Below are 19004 nucleotides of genomic sequence, written 5' to 3' on the forward strand. Positions count from 1 at the left end.
AGGTTAGAAAGTTTTTCTCGAATGAATTCATTTCAATATCAAATGTTGAAAGCAAACTAATTCTTTTAAATGACATTCGAATGTTATAAGAATTTTTGTACAAATTTTCCTAAGACTTTTCCTAAGAAGTTTTGTTCAAAATTCTATCCATCTTTGGCCAGCTTAAGGGTTAGGCTGGCCATACATTATACATTTTTTTCCTTCAACCAGCGGGTTGAACGAAAAAAAAAATGAACAGTCTTCCCCCCATCCACACATTCAATGTGGAGAGGGGAATCCTTGCTGCTGTCATATTGTATTCTGACAGCGGGGAGCCTTCTCCACCACCAGAGTACAATGATCAGTGTTGCCAGCTATAGCTGGTGACCGTAATCGTTTAGGAAAAACCCAACAGACGGGTTGTACACAAGTCAATCGATAAGGTGACTTGTATGCAACCATCCTGTCCCCACATGGATCGAAATTCAGCTGGTCCTTTCTAAACCGGCAAAATTTTGATCCCTGTATGGCTGGCTTTAGATCGGTTCTTATTTAACGGTTTTGTTAGTTGTTGTTTTAGCCAATTTGTGAGAAAAACTCACTAGTGATAAGATAATACAGCTTCCCTGAGAGCAAAAAGGATGTAAAGAAATCTGCAATCTGCACCATGGAAGCTCTTAAAGGTCACTTAAATGTTTCAAAATGCAAATGACCTGGATTAAAAATAAATATGCAATCTTGAAGTAAAATGATATACTGTATACCAGCCTTTTTTCAACCAGGGTGCCTTGGCAAAATTTCCAAAAATTGCCCAAAAATTGTCAACAAGCCAGTGATTACAACACGCCTGTCTTTTGTTACACAAAGCCACATTTTTATTGTGAGGCATTAAAACCATGGGCACCGTGCAGACCAGCCACTGGCATCCTAACAACCAATGATGTCTTTGGTTGATATCGAGAATGTTGGGCACCCGCACAGCATCCTTGTTTGCCCCCCACCCTTCTTTGGTGTAATTTTAGCAAAGAAAGGGAGAGAAAGTGAGGGAGTAGAAAAATGCTAGTATACCAGTGTGCAAAGATGGAGGAATAAATCACCTCTAATGTTGGATGACCCATCCGTTTGGATGCTGCTGCGATATGTATAACTATTGGTTTAGTGCCTTAACCACTTGCCGACCGCCGCAAGTACATATACTGCGTTGGTCAGCCCCTCACAGGCAAAGTGACGCATCGGTACGTCACTAGTCTGTGAGGCTCTAGGGAGCGAGCGCGCGCCGCCGGATGCGCGCTCCCGCTCGGTCACGGTCCCCCCCGCGCGTGTGCCCGGCGGACACGCCAAACATATGTAGCAGAAAACAAATTGGCCTAAAATGTTAAAAAATTTTGATTTTTACATTTTTTTGGGGAATTTCATATAAAAAAAATGTGAAAAATATTGTTATTTTTGCAAAATTGACGCTCTTTTTTTGTTTATAGCGCATGATCAAAAAAAAACAAAAAACGCACAGGTGATCAAATACCACCAAAAGAAAGCTCCGTTTGTGCGAAAAAAAGGACGTCAAATTAGTTTAGGTACAGCGTCGCACGACCGCGCAATTGTCCGTTAAAGTCACGCAGTGCCGAATCGCAAAATAGGCCCTGGTCAGGAAGGGGGTAAAATCTTCCGGGGCTTAAGTGGTTAATAAGATTGTGCATCATTTTAAAGGGAGCCTTGACAGAAAAAAGGTTGAGAAACACTGCTGTATACACTCATCGGCCACTTTATTAGGTACACCTTGCTAATACCGGGTAGGCTGTGTTGCTCAATTGGTACTAAGGGGCCCAAAGTGTGTCAAGAAAATATCCCCCACACCATTACACCACCAGCCTGAACCACTGATACAAAGCAGGCTGGATCCATGCTTTCATGTTGTTTATGTCAAATTCTGAGCCAACCATCTGAATTTTGCAGCTGAGATCAAGACTCATCAGACCAGGCAAAGTTTTTCCAATCTTCTATTGTCCAATTTTGGTGAGCCTGTGCGAATTGTAGCCTCAGTTTCCTGTTCTTAGCTGACAGGAGTGGCACATGGCATGGCCTTCTGCTGCTGTGGCCCATCTGCTTCAAAGATCGATGTGTTGTGCGTTCAGAGATGGTATTCTGCATACCTTGGTTTATAATGAGTGGTTATTTGAGTTACAGTTGCCCATCATCTTGAACTACTTATTCTCCTCTGAGACATTTTCATCCACACAACTGCCACTAACTGGATATTTTTTCTTTTTCGGACCATTCTCTATAAACCCGAGAGATGGTTGTGCGTGAAAATCCCAAGAGATGGTTGTGCGTGAAAATTCCAGTAGATCAGCAGTTTTTGAAATACCCAGACCAGCATTTCTAGCACTAACAACCAGGCTACATTCAAAGTCCTAAATCCCCTTTCTTCCCCATTGTGATGCTCTGTTTAAACTTCAGCAAGTCGTCTTCACCACGTCTAGATGCCTAAATGCATGGAGTTGCTGCCATGCGATTGGCTGATTAGCAATTTGTGTTACCAAGCAATGGAACGGGTGTACCTAATAAAGTGGCCGGTGAGTGTATATTTTCATATACACACATTCTCACACATTTTATATTTAAATATATACATTTTTAATACTTGAAAGGGGCTTTACCTCTGCTGGGGAAATGCAGCTGCTGTAGAGTTAAAGTACTTATGCAATAACCAATCTGAGGCTTCTGTGAGATTTCAGTCAGGCAGGTGTGCCAGTCGTCGACACTAGTAATAGTGCAGTCCTGTACTTGAGTTATGATATCACGGATAAACAATCCTCTTGAACCACTTGCTGGAGAATCCTATGGAAAAATAAAAGGACAATGGGACTCTATAAGACAACACTATTGCAAAGTGTTTAAAATTGAAAGCATCTGATGAAAATATTTTCAGAGTAGTTGCAAAGAGTTTTAGTTTGCTTCTTCTCATTATAGTAAAAGCCTGAATGAGGACAATTCACAACATTCCTATAAGGTGCTATTCAGCATTAAGGCCCCTTTCACACTTGTACAACTCCAAAGTTGGGCCGACTTCGGAGTGCAAATTTGGTGCAACTTGGATAAGACTTTGGCTTTGACCAGTTTTAATGGACAACTGTTGCACACAAGTTGCATTGTATAACATTCAAGTATGTTTTCATGCAACTTCTGAGGGTTACCAATAAAGTCTATGGCCCTCAAGTTGCATGAAAGCCAGACCAAAGTAGTGCATGAACTACTTTGAAGTTGCTGCAACTTTAGGTTGCGCATATATGAATGGATATCATTGGAAAACATGGGGAACGACATGTCATGCAACTCTGATGTTCAAATTTGTATGCACAAGTGTGAAAGGGGCCTAAACCATAACAGATTACACACTGGGATTACAGATTACAGCATCAGCAGGTGATATCGCCACCGGACCTGAGCCATTCAAGTGAATAGGGCCTACTGCAACACTGCTAAGCAGTGGTGTGGCATTTTGAGGGTTAAAGATTTTCTGCACCAATCATCTAGGTGGTCAGAGTGGAAGTGGGAGCGAGTACCTGCTAAACCTAAGGCTGGATACACACTATACAACTTGATTTCCTTTAGATTTACCTTTTCTATGTAGTGCAAGGGCCTGCCTGGTTGCATACAAATTGAAAGTGTTTGGATTTGACCTCATATTATATGGTTTTGGTAAATCTAAAGGAAAAAATCTAAAGACAATTGTATAGTGTGTATGGCCCATAAGTACCCGCTCCCCAAAATTAAAACAAACCTCCAAAAGTGAGAGAGGATTGAGAGACGGGGGTGTTAAAGTGGAACTTCTTCTTTTAGGGTGAATTTCCAATTTAATTAGTCACATAGTTTTTGTAAACCCTTACATTTTAAAACTCATATACCAGAAGGTAAAAATGAAAGTAAAAGCATATTTTATTTATTAAAATAATAATAAAAAAAAAACAACGGTTCTTTTACCTGCCTGGACTAGAGCTGCACGATTAATCGTAACAGAATTGAGATCGCGATTCACTCCCCCTGACGATCTTAACATGACACTTGCTCGATTCTTTACATAGCTGTGAGGGAGAAGCGGTCAAAAAAAAAAAGAGCCTCCCGCCAAAGCCTATCAGCATTAGTCTCCCACTGAACTGTAAACACAAATGATTACATTGTATCTTTTCTTTCCCTCTGCCGGAAGGAAGTTTAACCTCTTAAAGACTAAACCTTTTTCCTACACTTGTTGCTTGCAAGTTAAATCAGTTTATTTTTCCTAGAAAAGTAGTTAGAACCCCCAAACATTTATATATATTTTTTTTTTTTAGCAGAGACCCTGCAGAATAAAATGGTGATTGTTGTAAATTTTTATGTCACACTGTATTTGTGCAGCAGTCTTTCAAAAGCAATTAATACACTTTAATGAATAAAAAAATAAAAGAAATAAAACAAAACCGTAAAGTTATCCCAATTTTTTTTTTTTTTAATGTAAAAGATGTTACACAGAGAATCGTGATCTTTATTCCAAGCAAAAAAATCGTGATTCTCATTATGGCCAGAATCGTGCAGCTCTAGCCTGGACCATGTCTGGCACCATGCAATCATAAAAAAGGATTATTATTTTCCACCTTTTCTCTAAAAGAGAAGTGGCTGACAACCTTGGGGACAATAACCTAGTGGTTGTCCTGGAGAGACCCAACCGGATGCAATTGTGTTGTATGAAGTAATCCAAAATAATTCTCCAGAACGCTGTCCTGCTAGTCAGAATGCAATCTGTTTTCAGCAAGCGGAGATAGAAGTGTACTTTTAAGCACCACTTTAATTTCCAATCCCTTCCCCCAGGGCCTTCCATCATAGATTGTAAGCACAATGCTCAAGGGGATCCCCCAGCTGGGGTCTTTTAGTGCAAAGGCTCCAAGAGAAAAACAAGGTGTGTATGCCACAAAAAAAAAAAAAAAATACATTTAAATCTAAATTCAAAATGGAATAAACTGCAGCCAGTGTTAAATTTGACGTAAAATTCAATTTAGTTTTAGTCATAGTCTTTTGACTAAAATGCCATTTTAGTTTTATTTCTATTTTAGTCATCTGAATTGTTTTAGTTTTAGCTGCATTTTAGTTGACTAAAATCCCCAGTATATTTTAGTCAGCTAAAATAATTTTAGTTTACTAAAATCTAATGGGTTTAGTTAAATTGTAATGTATTATTTAAGCATTTCTCGAGAATTTCCAAAGTCATTATTTACTACTGGAGTAAAAAATCAAATAACATATTATTTATGGTATTAAAGTTTGAGTTATATTTCACAATGGCTAAATCTGTGTCTGTAGTGCATGTTCAAAGATTAATACCATAAATAATAACATGTTATTCGATTTTTTACTCCAGGAGTATAAAATTAGTTTGGAAATTCTAGAGAAATGCTTAAATAATGCATTACAATTTCACTATATCTATTAGTCTTCTGATTCTAATGCCATTTTAGTTCTAGTCGTATTTTAGTAATCTGAATTGTTTTAGTTGAATAAAATAGTGTTAAAGTGATATTAAAGCTTGGGTTTAAAAAAATAAATATATAACAAACATGTTATACTTACCTGCTCTGTGCAGTGGTTTTTCCCTTTTTCCCTGGGGGCACCACTACGTGCTCGCTCCCGAGCTGCTGCTCTATGTGTCTATAAAAGATACATAGAGCCACGGCTCGCTCCCCCCCCCCGTTGGCTCACTGGCTGTCATTGACAGCAGTGGAAGCCAACGGGCGCCCTTTGCGGTCTCAGCCAATGAGAAGAGGGAGTCCCGAGACAGCAGAGTCTCTCGTGCACATCGCTGGATCGAGAGGGGGCTCAGGTAAATATTAGGGGGGGGGGGGCTGTGGGGGGAGCAGCACACAGAAGGTTTTTTACAATGCATAAATGTAAAAAACCTTCAGGCTTTACAACCACTTTAATTTAGTTGGTGAAATTAACACTGACTGCATCATCCTAGGTGCAGTGGATACATTTGTTTTGCTTTATATTCACCTTTGGATCCAGCAAATAACACTTCTTTTCCCTGGGTGGCTACGTTGCTCCTCTGCTGTACCTATGGAGGGAGTCATGGTTGTCGACCTAGGCTGCTCTCCTGATATGAACTACAAACATGTCTGTACCTTTTCATCTACATTACATAAGGGACAGGGGAATTGGTAGTTTACAGAAGATAGCTAGGAAGGAAGATTTTCTTCTGTGCAACAAGAAGGGACAATATTTTCTGTATTTGCAGAATAGGTTTTCTGCTTCAAAAAAAAAAAAATAAATAAATAAATAAATAAATAAATAAATAAAGAAAAAAAATGAATGCAGCCATCACAGCTAAGGACTGTAGGCTGCAAAATATTGCAATTTTGTGTGGGTTTAGTTATTATTTAAGGAAAGGTAAAAGTCAGGGGTTGAGGGAGGGTTAGAATTATTAAGAGGGTTTACAAAAAAGGGGGGGGGGGTTTTGGGCTAGGAAACACTTTTTTTTTGTTCTGTTCTGGTTCTGTTTTGCAGATTATATTCTTGCTCATGCTCAGGGCCCAAGCAGAGAGAATAATAGTCTCTATACTTGGGCATGGACATGCTGCACTCTTACCAACCCTTCTGTAGTTTTTCTAATATAAAGCTATTTTAATCATAAATTTGTAGTCTAATGTAAATTTTACATAAAATAAATGAGTAATCATCCAAAGCTTGTCTCATCTATACAGCAATAATAAATTATACATGGCAAATGCTGCATTATTCATAAAAAGAGAACAGACTAAAATTAGTAGGGGAAGTGAGCAGCATTGCTTTAAATCGATTACAGCTACAAAAGTACCATTCATGATGACAACAAAGGGATCAATAAACGTCCATCAAGGTTTTTCCTCTGCTGTATTTGTACATATTTGCCAGGTTAAAGTGTAAGTCCACCAAAAAATCTGAAAAGCATTATTTCAAGTCTGTCATCTAAAATTTTCCCACCAAGGCCAATCATAGTAAAATGTATCAGAGAGGTGTGGCTATTTGCAGGGACTGTCAGATAACAGGCATGGAATAAAGATTTTTTTTTTAAAAAGTCACATGATGGGTTTGTGCACAGACATTCCGACACAATAGAGCGAGGACTGGCTCCTAATCCAACCATAGACAGTTTGATGGATCGACTTGGTTACAATCAGCCTGCCCAGACATGGATCGAATCTTGGCTGGTCCTTGTGAACCACCTGAGATTCAAACCATGTATGGGTAGGCTGATTGTGGATTGACTTGGGTACAACCAGCATGCAAGAGTTTTACGCGATTATTAAGCATGCTAGCAATAATCACTGTGTTCTGGCAGGGACGGCTCCCCATGCCCCCTGCTAGGAAAACACAATGGCTGGATTCCCCCATCAATACAGTTCGTGTCAATGGAGGAATCCCTCCCCTAGAGCTACTTTCTGGGTTGCAGGAAAGAAAATTCATATCATCTATGGCCTGCTTTACAGCCAGTATCTGTGAAATCTCAGACCAGAGAGGATGGGGGCATTCTGGAGTGGTGCTTTACACAGCGGATGTTACAATACCAAAAAATAGAATTTTTGTAAGAACTTACCGTAAAATTATTTTCTCTGAGTCCTCTGACAGTCGCCGCCTGATGGTATTAGCCTTCACTAATGGGTAATGGTGCACTCTGCAGGAGCAGGCTAGGCAGATAATCGATTATCAGGTTAATACAAAAAAACTTTTGTACCTCAGCACGCCACTAGGGGGGCATCCCTCAGCCATTACCAGAACCCAATCTGATATTACTTCAGTTTCGTAGCAAGCAGTACCAGAAGGCAACAACCCCCAGGATCCAAAAACCAGAGGGGTGGGGGCGGCGACTGTCAGAGGACTCAGAGAAAATAATTTTACGGTAAGTTCTTACAAAAATTCTATTTTCTCTTACGTCCTCTGACAGTCGCCGCCCAATGATATTAGCCTTCACTAATGGGACGTCCCAAAGCAGTGCAGGTATGAGGGGTGGGAAAGCAACGCAACCAGATAAGAAGGTAACGCAAATAACTGGGCTAATAACAACCTGAGCCCACAGTAAAAAAAACTGGAACAAACCCAGAAAAAACATCCCAGCAAGGAAAGACATTAAAAACAATGTCCCCTCAAACAACTGCCGCACTCAAAACTTTGCGGTCAAAAGAAGCATCCGAAGATGCCAAAATGTCAAGTTTGTAAACCTTTGTGAAAGTGTGCACTGACTACCATGTCGCCGTCTTGCACACCTGAGCCACAGACGCCTGATGGCGAAAAACCCAAGAGGCACTAACGGCTCGAGTAGAATGAGCCTTTACCGGGAAAGGAGGAACCTGACCCTTGATGGACTAGGCCTGAACAATCGTCTGTCTGATCCATTTAGAAATGGTCGCTGCGGAGGTAGCCGATCCCTTCCGAGGTCCCTCAGGAATAAACAGAGAATCAGACTGCCGAATCGACTCCGTGGCGGACAGGTAGACCTTGACCGCCCGGACCAAATCCAGAGAAAGCAAGCAAACTCCTTAGGATGCTTGGGCCGTGCGCACAGCAAAGCCAACCTGATATCCTCATTGAGGTGGAAGGAAGAAACCACCTTGGGAAGAAAAGATTGACTCGGTCGCAGAACCACCTTATCTCTTTGAAGTACTAGATAAGGAGAGCGGCAGGACAAGGCCGCCAATTCAGACACTCTGCGAGCCAACGTGATGGCCACCAGAAAAGGAACTTTCTGTGACAACACAGACAGAGACATTTCCCTGATTTTCTCAAAGAGAGGTTTATTGTAACACTGACAAAAATCAAATTCAGGTCCCATGGAAGCAAGAGAGCTCCCCTCGAAGTGAGCCAAATGCCGCACCTCTTGAATGAAGGTGCGGACCAAAAAAAGCGACTCCAAAGGTCGTTGAAACAAGACGGCCAAGGCCGACAACGAACACTTGGCCTCAGTCAGCACCAGATGCTGATCCACGCCCTTCAGCAGGAAGGCCAAGACCTTCGCCACCAAGAAGGAACGAGGGTGAAAACCATGCACTTCGCACCAAGCGATATACACTTTCCAGGTGTTGCGGAAAAAAACTTCCTTGAAGTGGCTTTGCGAGCCCCTTACAAGCTAAGGATGACCGCCTGAGGAAGACCTCTATCCCTCAGGACCTGGCTTTTAACAGCCATGCCGACAAAGCCAGCAAGTGTAAAGCAGAATGGAAGATCGGTCCTTGAGACAGATCGTCTCGCAGCGGAAGCCGCCATCGAGGTTCGACGACCATCTGAATGACGTCCACGTACCAGGACCATCGAGGCCCGTCCGAGGCCACCAAAATGACTGACATCCGTTCCGACGCCAACCTGCGGAGGAACTTGGATAACAGTGGAATCGGAGGAAAGGCATACAGTAGCCGATAGTGGTGTCAAGGCACCACCAACGCGTCCGCGGCGTCTGCCAGAGGATCGCGAGCCCTGGTCATAAACCTTACCACCACTTTGTGGAGACGGGTCGCAAACAAATCCACGCCCGGGGTCCCCTACCGGGCTAACAGGAGGTGAACCACCTCCGGATGTAGGGACCATTCCCCTCGGTCCAAGGTCTGGTGACGTAGATAGTCCGCCTGCCAGAGTTCCACACCCGGAATAAGAACGGCCGAGAACACAGGTACCTGCGATCCGGCCAAGGACAGAATCTCGCCACTTCCGTGGTCGCCTGGGCACTCCACGTGCCCCCTTGGTGATTGATATAAGCCACAGCCGTGGCATTGTCCATCTGTACCCGCACCGGACACCCCTGAAGCTGAGGTGACCACCGGAACAGACAAAGCTTGATCTCTCGGAGCTCCAAGACGTTGATCGGTAGCGAAGTCTCCCCCGCCGACCACGTCCCCTGGGCACAAAACGTGCCCAGAACTCCTCCCCAGGCCGACAGGCTGGCATCCGTGATGACAACCATCTATAACAGAGGTCTGAAGGACCGACCCTGTGTCAAGGACAGCGGCCAGCGCCACTACAGGAGATCCGACCCGGATGACTCAAGGAAATACTCCTTTCCAAGGACTGAGGTGTCCTGTCCCACCTGTCCAGGATCTCCCCTTGCAGAGACCTGGTGTGAAATTGAGCAAACGGAACTGCTACGAAGGCCGAGACCAGCAGTCCCAGAACCCGCATGCAGGTCCGCAAAGAGGAGAGATCGTCATTCCTGAGAGCTCTGATCTCCTCCCGCAAAGTCCCGATTTTTGTCCTCCGGAAGGAAGACCCGAGATTGACAAAGTCCAGGACCATCTAGGTACTGGAAATGAGTAGAGGGAGTCAGTGCCGACTTCTGAAATTGACGGCCCACCTGAACTCCTGAAGTGTCTGAACCTTCACAGCCAGATCTTTTGCCAAGGTTACACATGAGTTCGACCTTACAAGAGGTCGTCCAGGCAACCAAGGACCGCAATGCCCCGTAAACACAGCAAAGCTAAACTGGAGCCAACACATTGGTGAAAACCCTGGGAGCCGAAGCAAAACCGAAAGGCAACACCACAAACTGGTAATGCTCCCCAGCCACCGCGAAGCGCAAGCAGCTCTGATGACCCTTGAAAATAGGGATGTGGAGATACGCATCCTGCAAGGCGATGGATGCAGTAAATCCCCAGGCCTCAATGAGGCCATCACCGACCGGATGGATCCCATCCTGAACGTCCCGCACAACGCGGTTCAGGGACTACCAGTCCAGAATCGGACACACCGTCCCCTCTTTCCTGGGCACCGTTAACAGGTTAGAGTAAAAACCGCGAAAAATTTTTCCGAAAAAGAACGGGTACAATGACTCCGTGTGCAAGCAAACCATGCACAGCCCCCATGAGATCTCTGAGACGATCAGGGGACAGCTGAAGAATGGATGGGAGGAATCTGTCTGCGGGGCGAGATCAACTCGATTTTGTGCTCTGAAGGAATTGGTTCGTGAACCCACCTTTCCTGAATGCCGGAAAACCAGGGTTCCTGAAAAGAAAGCATACGTCCCCACACCCTGACAACGGGGAGGGCTTCCCTTTAGGGAGAGGTGGACTGGGCTGCCGAACCAGACTGGCCGGCGTTTGGCTTCCCCGACCACGGCTCCTCATGGCCACCGGGAAGGCGGAAGGGTTTACCCTTCTCCTGCGTCCCAAAGGCAATTATGTTGAGTCTGGAAGGAGGGCCCCCTCCGTGTGCGGGGGAGCTCTCTCTTGGTGACCTGGGGCAGACGAGTACTCTTACCTCCCGTGAGCCCTGTAATAAACTCATCTAGAGTTACCCCAAAAAGACGACTCCCCTCATAGGGGACCTCAGACACCGTCTTTTAGGACGCGTGGTCAACCGACCAGCACTTTAACCAGGCCGCCGACCACCGGGCGACCAACGGAGCCACATCCAAGGCCGCGTCGCCCAGGAAGCTCGCAGTGTGGACGAGCTGATCCTGCTGCGAAGCCCCTTGCACCATGTCATGAGCGCCTGAGAGGCCAACACTGAGGCAAAACACAGGTTGCAACACGGAACACGCCACTAGATAAAAGTGGCTGGCAAGCGCTTCCACACGCCTATGAGCTGGATCCCTGAATACCGGGAATCCCCTACCGGCAGCAAGGTGGACTTATTCAGCCTAAACACAGTGTAATCCCCTGCTTGGGGACACCAACCAACATTCGTCTGCCGCCTCCGAAAAACAGAGCGGGTGGAAAAACACTTAGGCACCACCAACATGCGCTAAATGCGCCGCCACTGGCCATTCACAATCTCGTGAAAATCCACCGAGCAGGAAAAATGCCTTTCCCGACTGTCTGGGGTCTGCGGAACCCGAGCAAAACGGACCGCTCACTTGACTGAGCTGGCTCATCGTTAAGATAGAGTTTCTGTTATGACGCCCATGAGAGCATCCATCGTAGCGTGTTCCTGCGCTACCGAGGAGGAAGATTCCCTCTCCTCCTCTCCCTCAACGTGGAGGACCGGGACCCCTCAGGGGGACCATCGTCCATGGCAACCAATTCGGTGACATTGTATAGCTATGGCCTATAGTAATATCAAAACAGCCAGCCAATATACACGATCACTGCCAGAACAGTACACATTAGAGCACCTGCACTTGCTCTGGTGACAGTATGTAAAAAAAAAAAAATCAGAGTTAGAACTTACCGGTAACTCTGTTTCCAGGAGTCTTCCAGGACAGCCCTTGAGAGATGGAGTTCCTCCTACCAGACCGGAAACACATTGCCATCAGCTCTTTAAAAGGCGGTCCCTCAGGCACCTGGTCAGTTTTATCCAAGAACCGAAGGACAGAGCTGAAAAACAGTTAAAACAGTACGTAACAGTACATCAATTCATTTTATCAATGTAGAAGCAAAAGGGTGGGAACCTGCTGTCCTGGAAGACTCCTGGAAACAGAGTTACCGGTAAGTTCTAACTCTGATTTTTCCCCAGTCGTCTTCCAGGACAGCCCTTGAGAGAATTAACAAGTACTCACCCAGTTCTTTTTAGGGGGGGACCACTGCTTGGAGGACTTTCCTTCCAAACACCTGATCCTGGCTACCCAAAACATCCAGACGATAGTGTCGGACGAATGTTGACATGCTTGACCACGTTGCGGCCTTGCAAATCTGCTCAGGGGTAGCACCGGCTCTTTCTGCCCAATATGTGGCTAGTGCCCTTGTGGAATGTGCCTTGAGTCCCTCTGGCGGGTCTAGGTGCAAGATTTTGTATCCCTCTGAGATAGCCATCTTGATCCATCTGGCTATGGTCCCTTTGGAAGCCTGCTTCCCCTTGCGTTTTCCTGAGAACAGGATAAACAGGGACTCAGATGTTCTGAAGCCCTTTGTGGCTTCTAAGTAGGCAATAAGGCACTTTCTGACATCCAAATGGTGTAGTTGTTCTTCCTTGTCATTGGATGGCCTATTACAGAAGGAGGGTAGTATTATGTCCTGGCTTCTGTGAAAGGTAGAGGCCACCTTGGGTATAAACGTTTGGTCGGTCCTGGGTATGACCCTATCCTCAAGAATCTGTATGAAGGGTTCTCTAACAGAAAGGGCCTGTAGTTCGCTAACTCTGCGAGCGGAGGTTATAGCGATAAGAAAGACTGTCTTCAGGGTAATCGTTCTTAAGGAAGCCTCTGATAATGGCTCAAAGGGTTCCCTAATAAGCGCCCTTAATACGATAGATAAGTCCCAAGTCGGAAACTTACGACAAGGTACTGGTCTAAGCCTAGAAATTGCCTTGCAGAATCTGCTAATGAGGGGATCCTGTTGTAAGGAAGTTTGTAAATAAACTGATAGGGCAGCAATCTGTACCTTAATAGTGCTTAAGGACAGGCCCTTGTCAATACCTTCCTGTAGAAATTCCAGAATTGTAGGCGAGTCCGACTCTCCTTTTTTGGATTGCGCCAGCCACAAGTTAAACCTCCTCCAGACCTTCTGGTAAATAGCTCTTGTGACTGGCTTTCGGCTCTGTAGCAAGGTTTTGATCACCCTGTCAGAGAGCCCTCTAGATTTTAAGATGTCCGATTCAGATACCAGGCTGCCAAGTTTAGCATGGCTGGTCTGGGATGAAGTACTGGTCCCTGCAACAGCAGGTTCCGGTTGGAGGGTAACATCCATGGTTGTTGATCTGTCAGGGATAATAGTAGTGAAAACCAAGCCCTCTTCGGCCAGAATGGCGCAATCAGGATTAACGTAGTGGGTTCTGTCCTGAATTTTGCTAGGACCCTTGGGATTAGAAAAAGAGGGGGGAAGGCGTAGCATAGTCTGAAAGTCCATGCGGTCTGAAACGCATCTATTGCCAGCGGCTGATCTCGAGGATTGAGCGAGCAAAAATTTGGTAGTTTGGTGTTCGCTTTGTTGGCGAATAAGTCGATCTCTGGATAACCCCATCTGGATGTTATCTGTGAGAAGACTCCGGGGTCTAATGACCACTCCTCTTGTGAGATCAGTTGTCTGCTCAAAAAGTCTGCAAGGTTGTTCTGAGTACCCTTGAGGTGTACCGCTGAGAGGGACTCCAAATTCTTCTCTGTCCAGAGAAAGATTTCCTGTGCTACCTTCATTAAGGTGGGACTTCTGGTCCCTCCCTGCTTGTTTAGGTATGCCACGGAAGTTATGTTGTCCGACCTTACTTGTACGTGCTGGCCCCTGAGTTGCTCCTGGAAGGCTGCGATTCCCCTCTCTATGGCCTTCAATTCCTTGAAATTGGACGAATTGTGTCTCTCTGAAGAAGACCAGACTCCTTGTGTCCACTGACTCCCTAGATGGGCTCCCCATCCCCGGCTGCTGGCATCCGTTGTTAGGATGCATGAAATCTGAACTGTCCATGACAGTCCCTTGTTTAGGTTGGTATGGTTTCTCCACCACCATAGCTCTTGTTTTACTCCTACTGGAAGAAGGACCTTGTCCTCTAGTTCTTTGTTCCCGAGGTTCTGTAGGAGGAAGGCTTGAAGTGGCCTCTGATGGAATCTGGCCCACCCAACTGCTGGGATGGAAGCTGTCATGAGCCCAAGTACTGACATAATCTCTCTTATTGAGTTTGGAAGGTTGGTCTGCAGTTCTGCTGTTCTTTGATCTATGCGCCTGATCTTCTCCTCTGGAAGTATCATTACCTGCTCTTTTGAGCGGATGATATATCCCAGGAACAGTATCTCCTGTGAAGGTATGAGATTTGATTTTTCGATGTTGATTATCCATCCTAGATGGGTAAGCCAATCCTGAGCCACTACTAGATCCTTGATCAGTTTTTCCTTGGTGGGAGCCATGAACAGCAGGTCGTCTAGATAAGGGATTATAGTTATGGCCCTCAGTCGTAGCGGAGCCAGAGCCTCTGCCAGGATTTTGGAAAAGATCCTTGGAGACGACGAGAGTCCGAACGGAAGAGCTCTGCTTTGAAAATGGTGGATTTTTTCCCCAATCTTTAATGCTATGCGTAGATGCTTCTGGGATCCCTCCCTTATGGGGATGTGGAGATAGGCATCTTTTAGGTCCATAGTTGCCATAAAACAATCCCTTTGGAGCAAATTCCTTACAGAGTAAATTGACTCCATACGAAATTTTTTGTACCTTATCGCCGCGTTCAGAGGCTTCAGGTTTAATATCAAGCGGAATTTTCCTGAGGGTTTCTGCACTAGAAACACATGCGAATAGAAACCCTTTCCTTCCTCTTGCTTTGGTACAGGAATTAAGACCCTCTGGTCTACCATTTCTCCTATAAGTAGTGGCAGGGCTTGTGCCTTTGCTGGGTCCCTGGGTAGTTTGGTAATTGTCAATCTCGAGGGGGGAATTTTGCTGAATTCCAACGCATAACCCTTCTCGATGACTCCCCTGACAAAACTGTTGGAGGTTAGTTTTAGCCATTGGGGGAGGAATCTCTCCAACCTCCCTCCCACCTGGCCTCCAGCGTCACTGGGTCTTGGGATTTTGGCCAGGAGGGTTAAAGAGCACATTTGCCCTCGGTTTTCCCTTCTGCCCTGTCCAATGCTTCTTCGGTCTTCCCGTATCCGGGCGACCTCTGTCTTCCCTGGCCTGTCCCCTATAGGGACGAAAAGTTTTCTTCTGAAAAACTCTCTTCTTGAACGGAAAGGTCTTCTTTCTATCTGCCGTCCGTTCTAATGCTTCGTCCAATTGTGGGCCAAAAAGGAATTTTCCCGAAAAGGGGATGCTGCATAATCGCAGTTTTGAGGCTGTGTCTCCAGACCAGGTTTTGAGCCATAGTGCTCTTCTGGCTGAGACAGAAAGTGCCGCCGATCAGGCTGACAACTTTACTGCTTCCGTTGAAGCATCCGAAATAAAGCCTACTGCTTTAAAAAGCATAGGGAAGGATTTTAGCATCTCTTCTCTCGGGGTACCTGCCGTTAGGTGCTCCTGTAGCTGTTTTAGCCAAAATTAAAAATTTCTTGCCACACAAGTTGTGGCTAAGGCTGGTCTTAAATTGGCCATAGCTGTGTCCCATGAACGCTTTAAGATGACCTCGCTTCTTTTGTCCATGGGATCCCCTAGGTGTCCCATGTCTTCAAAGGCCAAGTCCGAATGCTTGGAAACCTTTTCCCAGACAGTCCTGAGAAATGGAGCTCATCCAGCCCTCTAAGGTGGTTCCTCCCCATGACCTCCGGCGCACAGCGATGACGTCACCGCCGCCGGAAGTGACGCCCCGCGTCTTCCGGTTTACGTTTGTATACAGCGAGGCCGCCGAGCGGCCCCGCCGCATCCACCGCTGGTGTGCGGTCATCGCTGCCCTCTCCCTCACTGGGCCCTGGAGAGAGGGGGGACGGGGAACTCCAACGTCTGTGGAGGGAACCCGAGGCCATGCTGTGGCAACATGTCTCCTCGGAGTGAGGAAACACAAAAAAACTGACCAGGTGCCTGAGGGACCGCCTTTTAAAGAGCTGATGGCAATGTGTTTCCGATCTGGTAGGAGGAGCTCCATCTCTCAAGGGCTGTCCTGGAAGACGACTGGGGAAAAAATGTTTTTTTTTTTTATATACATACTGTCATCAAAACAATGCAGTGCATAGTGACACTGTACTGCTCTGGGAGAAGGTGAATGAGATTTCTTTTTACTCTGTGATTGCTTATACAGCCACGATGGCTGTGTAAGCAATCATTCTTGATACTGTTCAGCTGCATTCCTGCAGCTATTGCGCGATTGGTCACAGCTATCACATGGTACACAGGGCTGCTGTGATTGGCCCTGTATCGTGTGATTTCTGTGACCATTCATAGGAGATCAGTAGTAAATAATGACATGAATGACCGCCACTGTTTTATACTATTAACTGTGATTGGTCCCAGTGGTTACATGATACAGGGCCAATCCCCAAGGCCATGCTCCTGTGCCCAGACCGGGGCGAGGTATAGGTATGTCCCCTCACAACGGCGTTTATTCCGTCCGGCTGTTTATGTAAGGTGGCTAGGCAGGAAGCTGTTAATGCAGCCACTACATTTAAAGATTGGTAAGCCGCAATATATTAAAGTTTTGTTTTTGGGATTACCGTAATAGCGCTTTAAGTTCATCACACACATCAACTGTCCAATCCCCTGTATAGTTATCAAAACTATGTAATATTAGGATCCACGCAGCTATCTAATCAATTTTAATCCAATCAGGCACGCCCTGGTACTACATAGTTGTCAGCAGATCTAAAGGAAATTGTAGTCCGCTTCTAAAGCTAACCGTACACATTACAACCTGAGTGCATTTCTGGAAAAACTGGAATTTTTCTGTACTTGTAGGTTCCTTAAAGGATTATTTTTTATTTTACCCTGACCTACAAAATAGTTCAGTTACCTAACTAAAAATATTTTTTTATACATTTAATTTTAGGAAAGCAAGCACATGAGGTTGGAATTCAAATTCCCTTTAAGGCATCTGTAGTTTAATTACTCAACATGAAAGCTTTCAAGAAAGCTGTAAGAAAAAGAACTCGGTTACAAACATGAGCAAATATTATTGAACAAATGTTTTATTCTTGCATGTAATCTCCATATGAAGATGCCCCTAGAATTAAAAGGGCATTCATTCATGCAAGGATAATCTGACCACCCTCAGGGAAGTCAGTCTGCAGAGAGAACAGTCAGGCAACTGTCGCTATGGGGTACCTTAAGGTCACGGTACCGTTTTTATTTCTGCACCGATTTCCTATTACTTTAAAGATAAAATTCAAATGTATGGGGGAAAAAAAAGCACCACAGGCATAAACGATTAAGATCCTGCACCTAATTAACAAAAGGGGATTCAAGTCTCTTTGTTAATCAGGAAGGACCTGCTCCTTTTTCTATGAAATCTCTACGCCAGGCAAAGCTGGAGCTGTTTGCTCTGGCCCCTTTGCCCAAGTAAAGCTGATAATCCTGCCTCCTCCCCCTCTGCGTCCTATATGCAGGCTCTGCCCGTGTAGCATGTTCACTGCACAGGCAGAGAGGCACAAGTTAGTTATCTGCCAGGTTACTGTTTACATCTGATGAGCCAGGAACAATCTTGCCGGGATCTGCAGCAGCTTTTAATATTGAAAACTGCCACGATCATCTTGTTAAGTAGGCCCAGAACCCTCACAAGTTTCTCTTGTCGCTCTGTAATGGAAGCTGGCATGGGTATTGCAGATAGTCCTGAAATAGGTCTATCTGCTTTGTCAACCACTTGACGGATTTACTGTGGCAGGTGGCCGCTCCTGGGCAAACCGACGGAGTACTACGTTGCTCTCTCAGGAGACTCTAGGGGGCGAACGCATGCCACCGCCGGCACGCTCCCGCCCCCGCTCGTCAGCCGGGGGGCCAGTGCGTGTGACAGGATGCTCCGATGACCACCGGCCACTCGCGATCTCCCCCCCGCCGACAGAGAAGGATGGATGGCTGATGTAAACACAGCCGTCTGTCATTCTCCGTGAAGTGATCACAGAGGTTATGCGATCCTGCTATATAGGATCACATGTCTCTGTTATGATGTCACAAGACCAACCGCCCCCCCCCCCACACACACACACCGTTAGAATCACTCCCCTAGGCTTACATTTAACCCCTTAATCACTAATAGTATTAACCCCTTCCCTGCCAATGTCATTATTACAGTAACAGTGCATATTTTTAGCACTGATTACTGTAGTAATGTCACTGGCACCCCCAAAAGTGTCAAAAATGTCAGTTAGGGGCAATGTCGCAGTCCCACGAAAAAATAGCAGATTGCCGCCAATTCTAGTAAAAAAAAAAAAAAAATGACATAAATCTTTCCCGTAGTTAGTAGACGCATTAACTTTTGCGCAAACCAATCAAAATGCGCTTATTGCGATTTGTTTTTACCAAAAATATGTAGCAGAAAACAAATTGGCCTAAAATGTTAAAACATTTTGATTTTTAAATTTTTTTGGGGGGAAGGTTATATAGCAGAATGTGAAAAAGTTTTTCAAAATTGTCGCTCTTTTTTTGTTTATAGCGCAAAAAATAAAAAAATCGCACAGGTAATCAAATACCACCAAAAGAAAGCTCTATTTGTGGGAAAAAAAGGACATCAATTTTATTTGGGTACAGCGTCGCACAACTGCG

General features: G+C 45.3%; 1 protein-coding gene across 1 annotated transcript in view; it reads right to left on the reverse strand.

Moving 5' to 3' along the window:
* MBTPS2 (membrane bound transcription factor peptidase, site 2) overlaps nucleotides 1-19004 on the reverse strand; it is a 114040-nt gene that overhangs the window by 22141 nt on the left and 72895 nt on the right. Inside the window, exon 7 of the mRNA XM_082247086.1 lies at nucleotides 2637-2817. Within this exon, the coding sequence (XP_082103212.1) occupies nucleotides 2637-2817 (181 nt within the window). The remainder of the gene's footprint in view (nucleotides 1-2636; nucleotides 2818-19004) is intronic.

The sequence above is a fragment of the Pelophylax lessonae genome (assembly GCF_965119305.1).
Source record: "Pelophylax lessonae genome assembly, chromosome: 2".
Classification (NCBI taxonomy): Eukaryota; Metazoa; Chordata; class Amphibia; order Anura; family Ranidae; genus Pelophylax; species Pelophylax lessonae.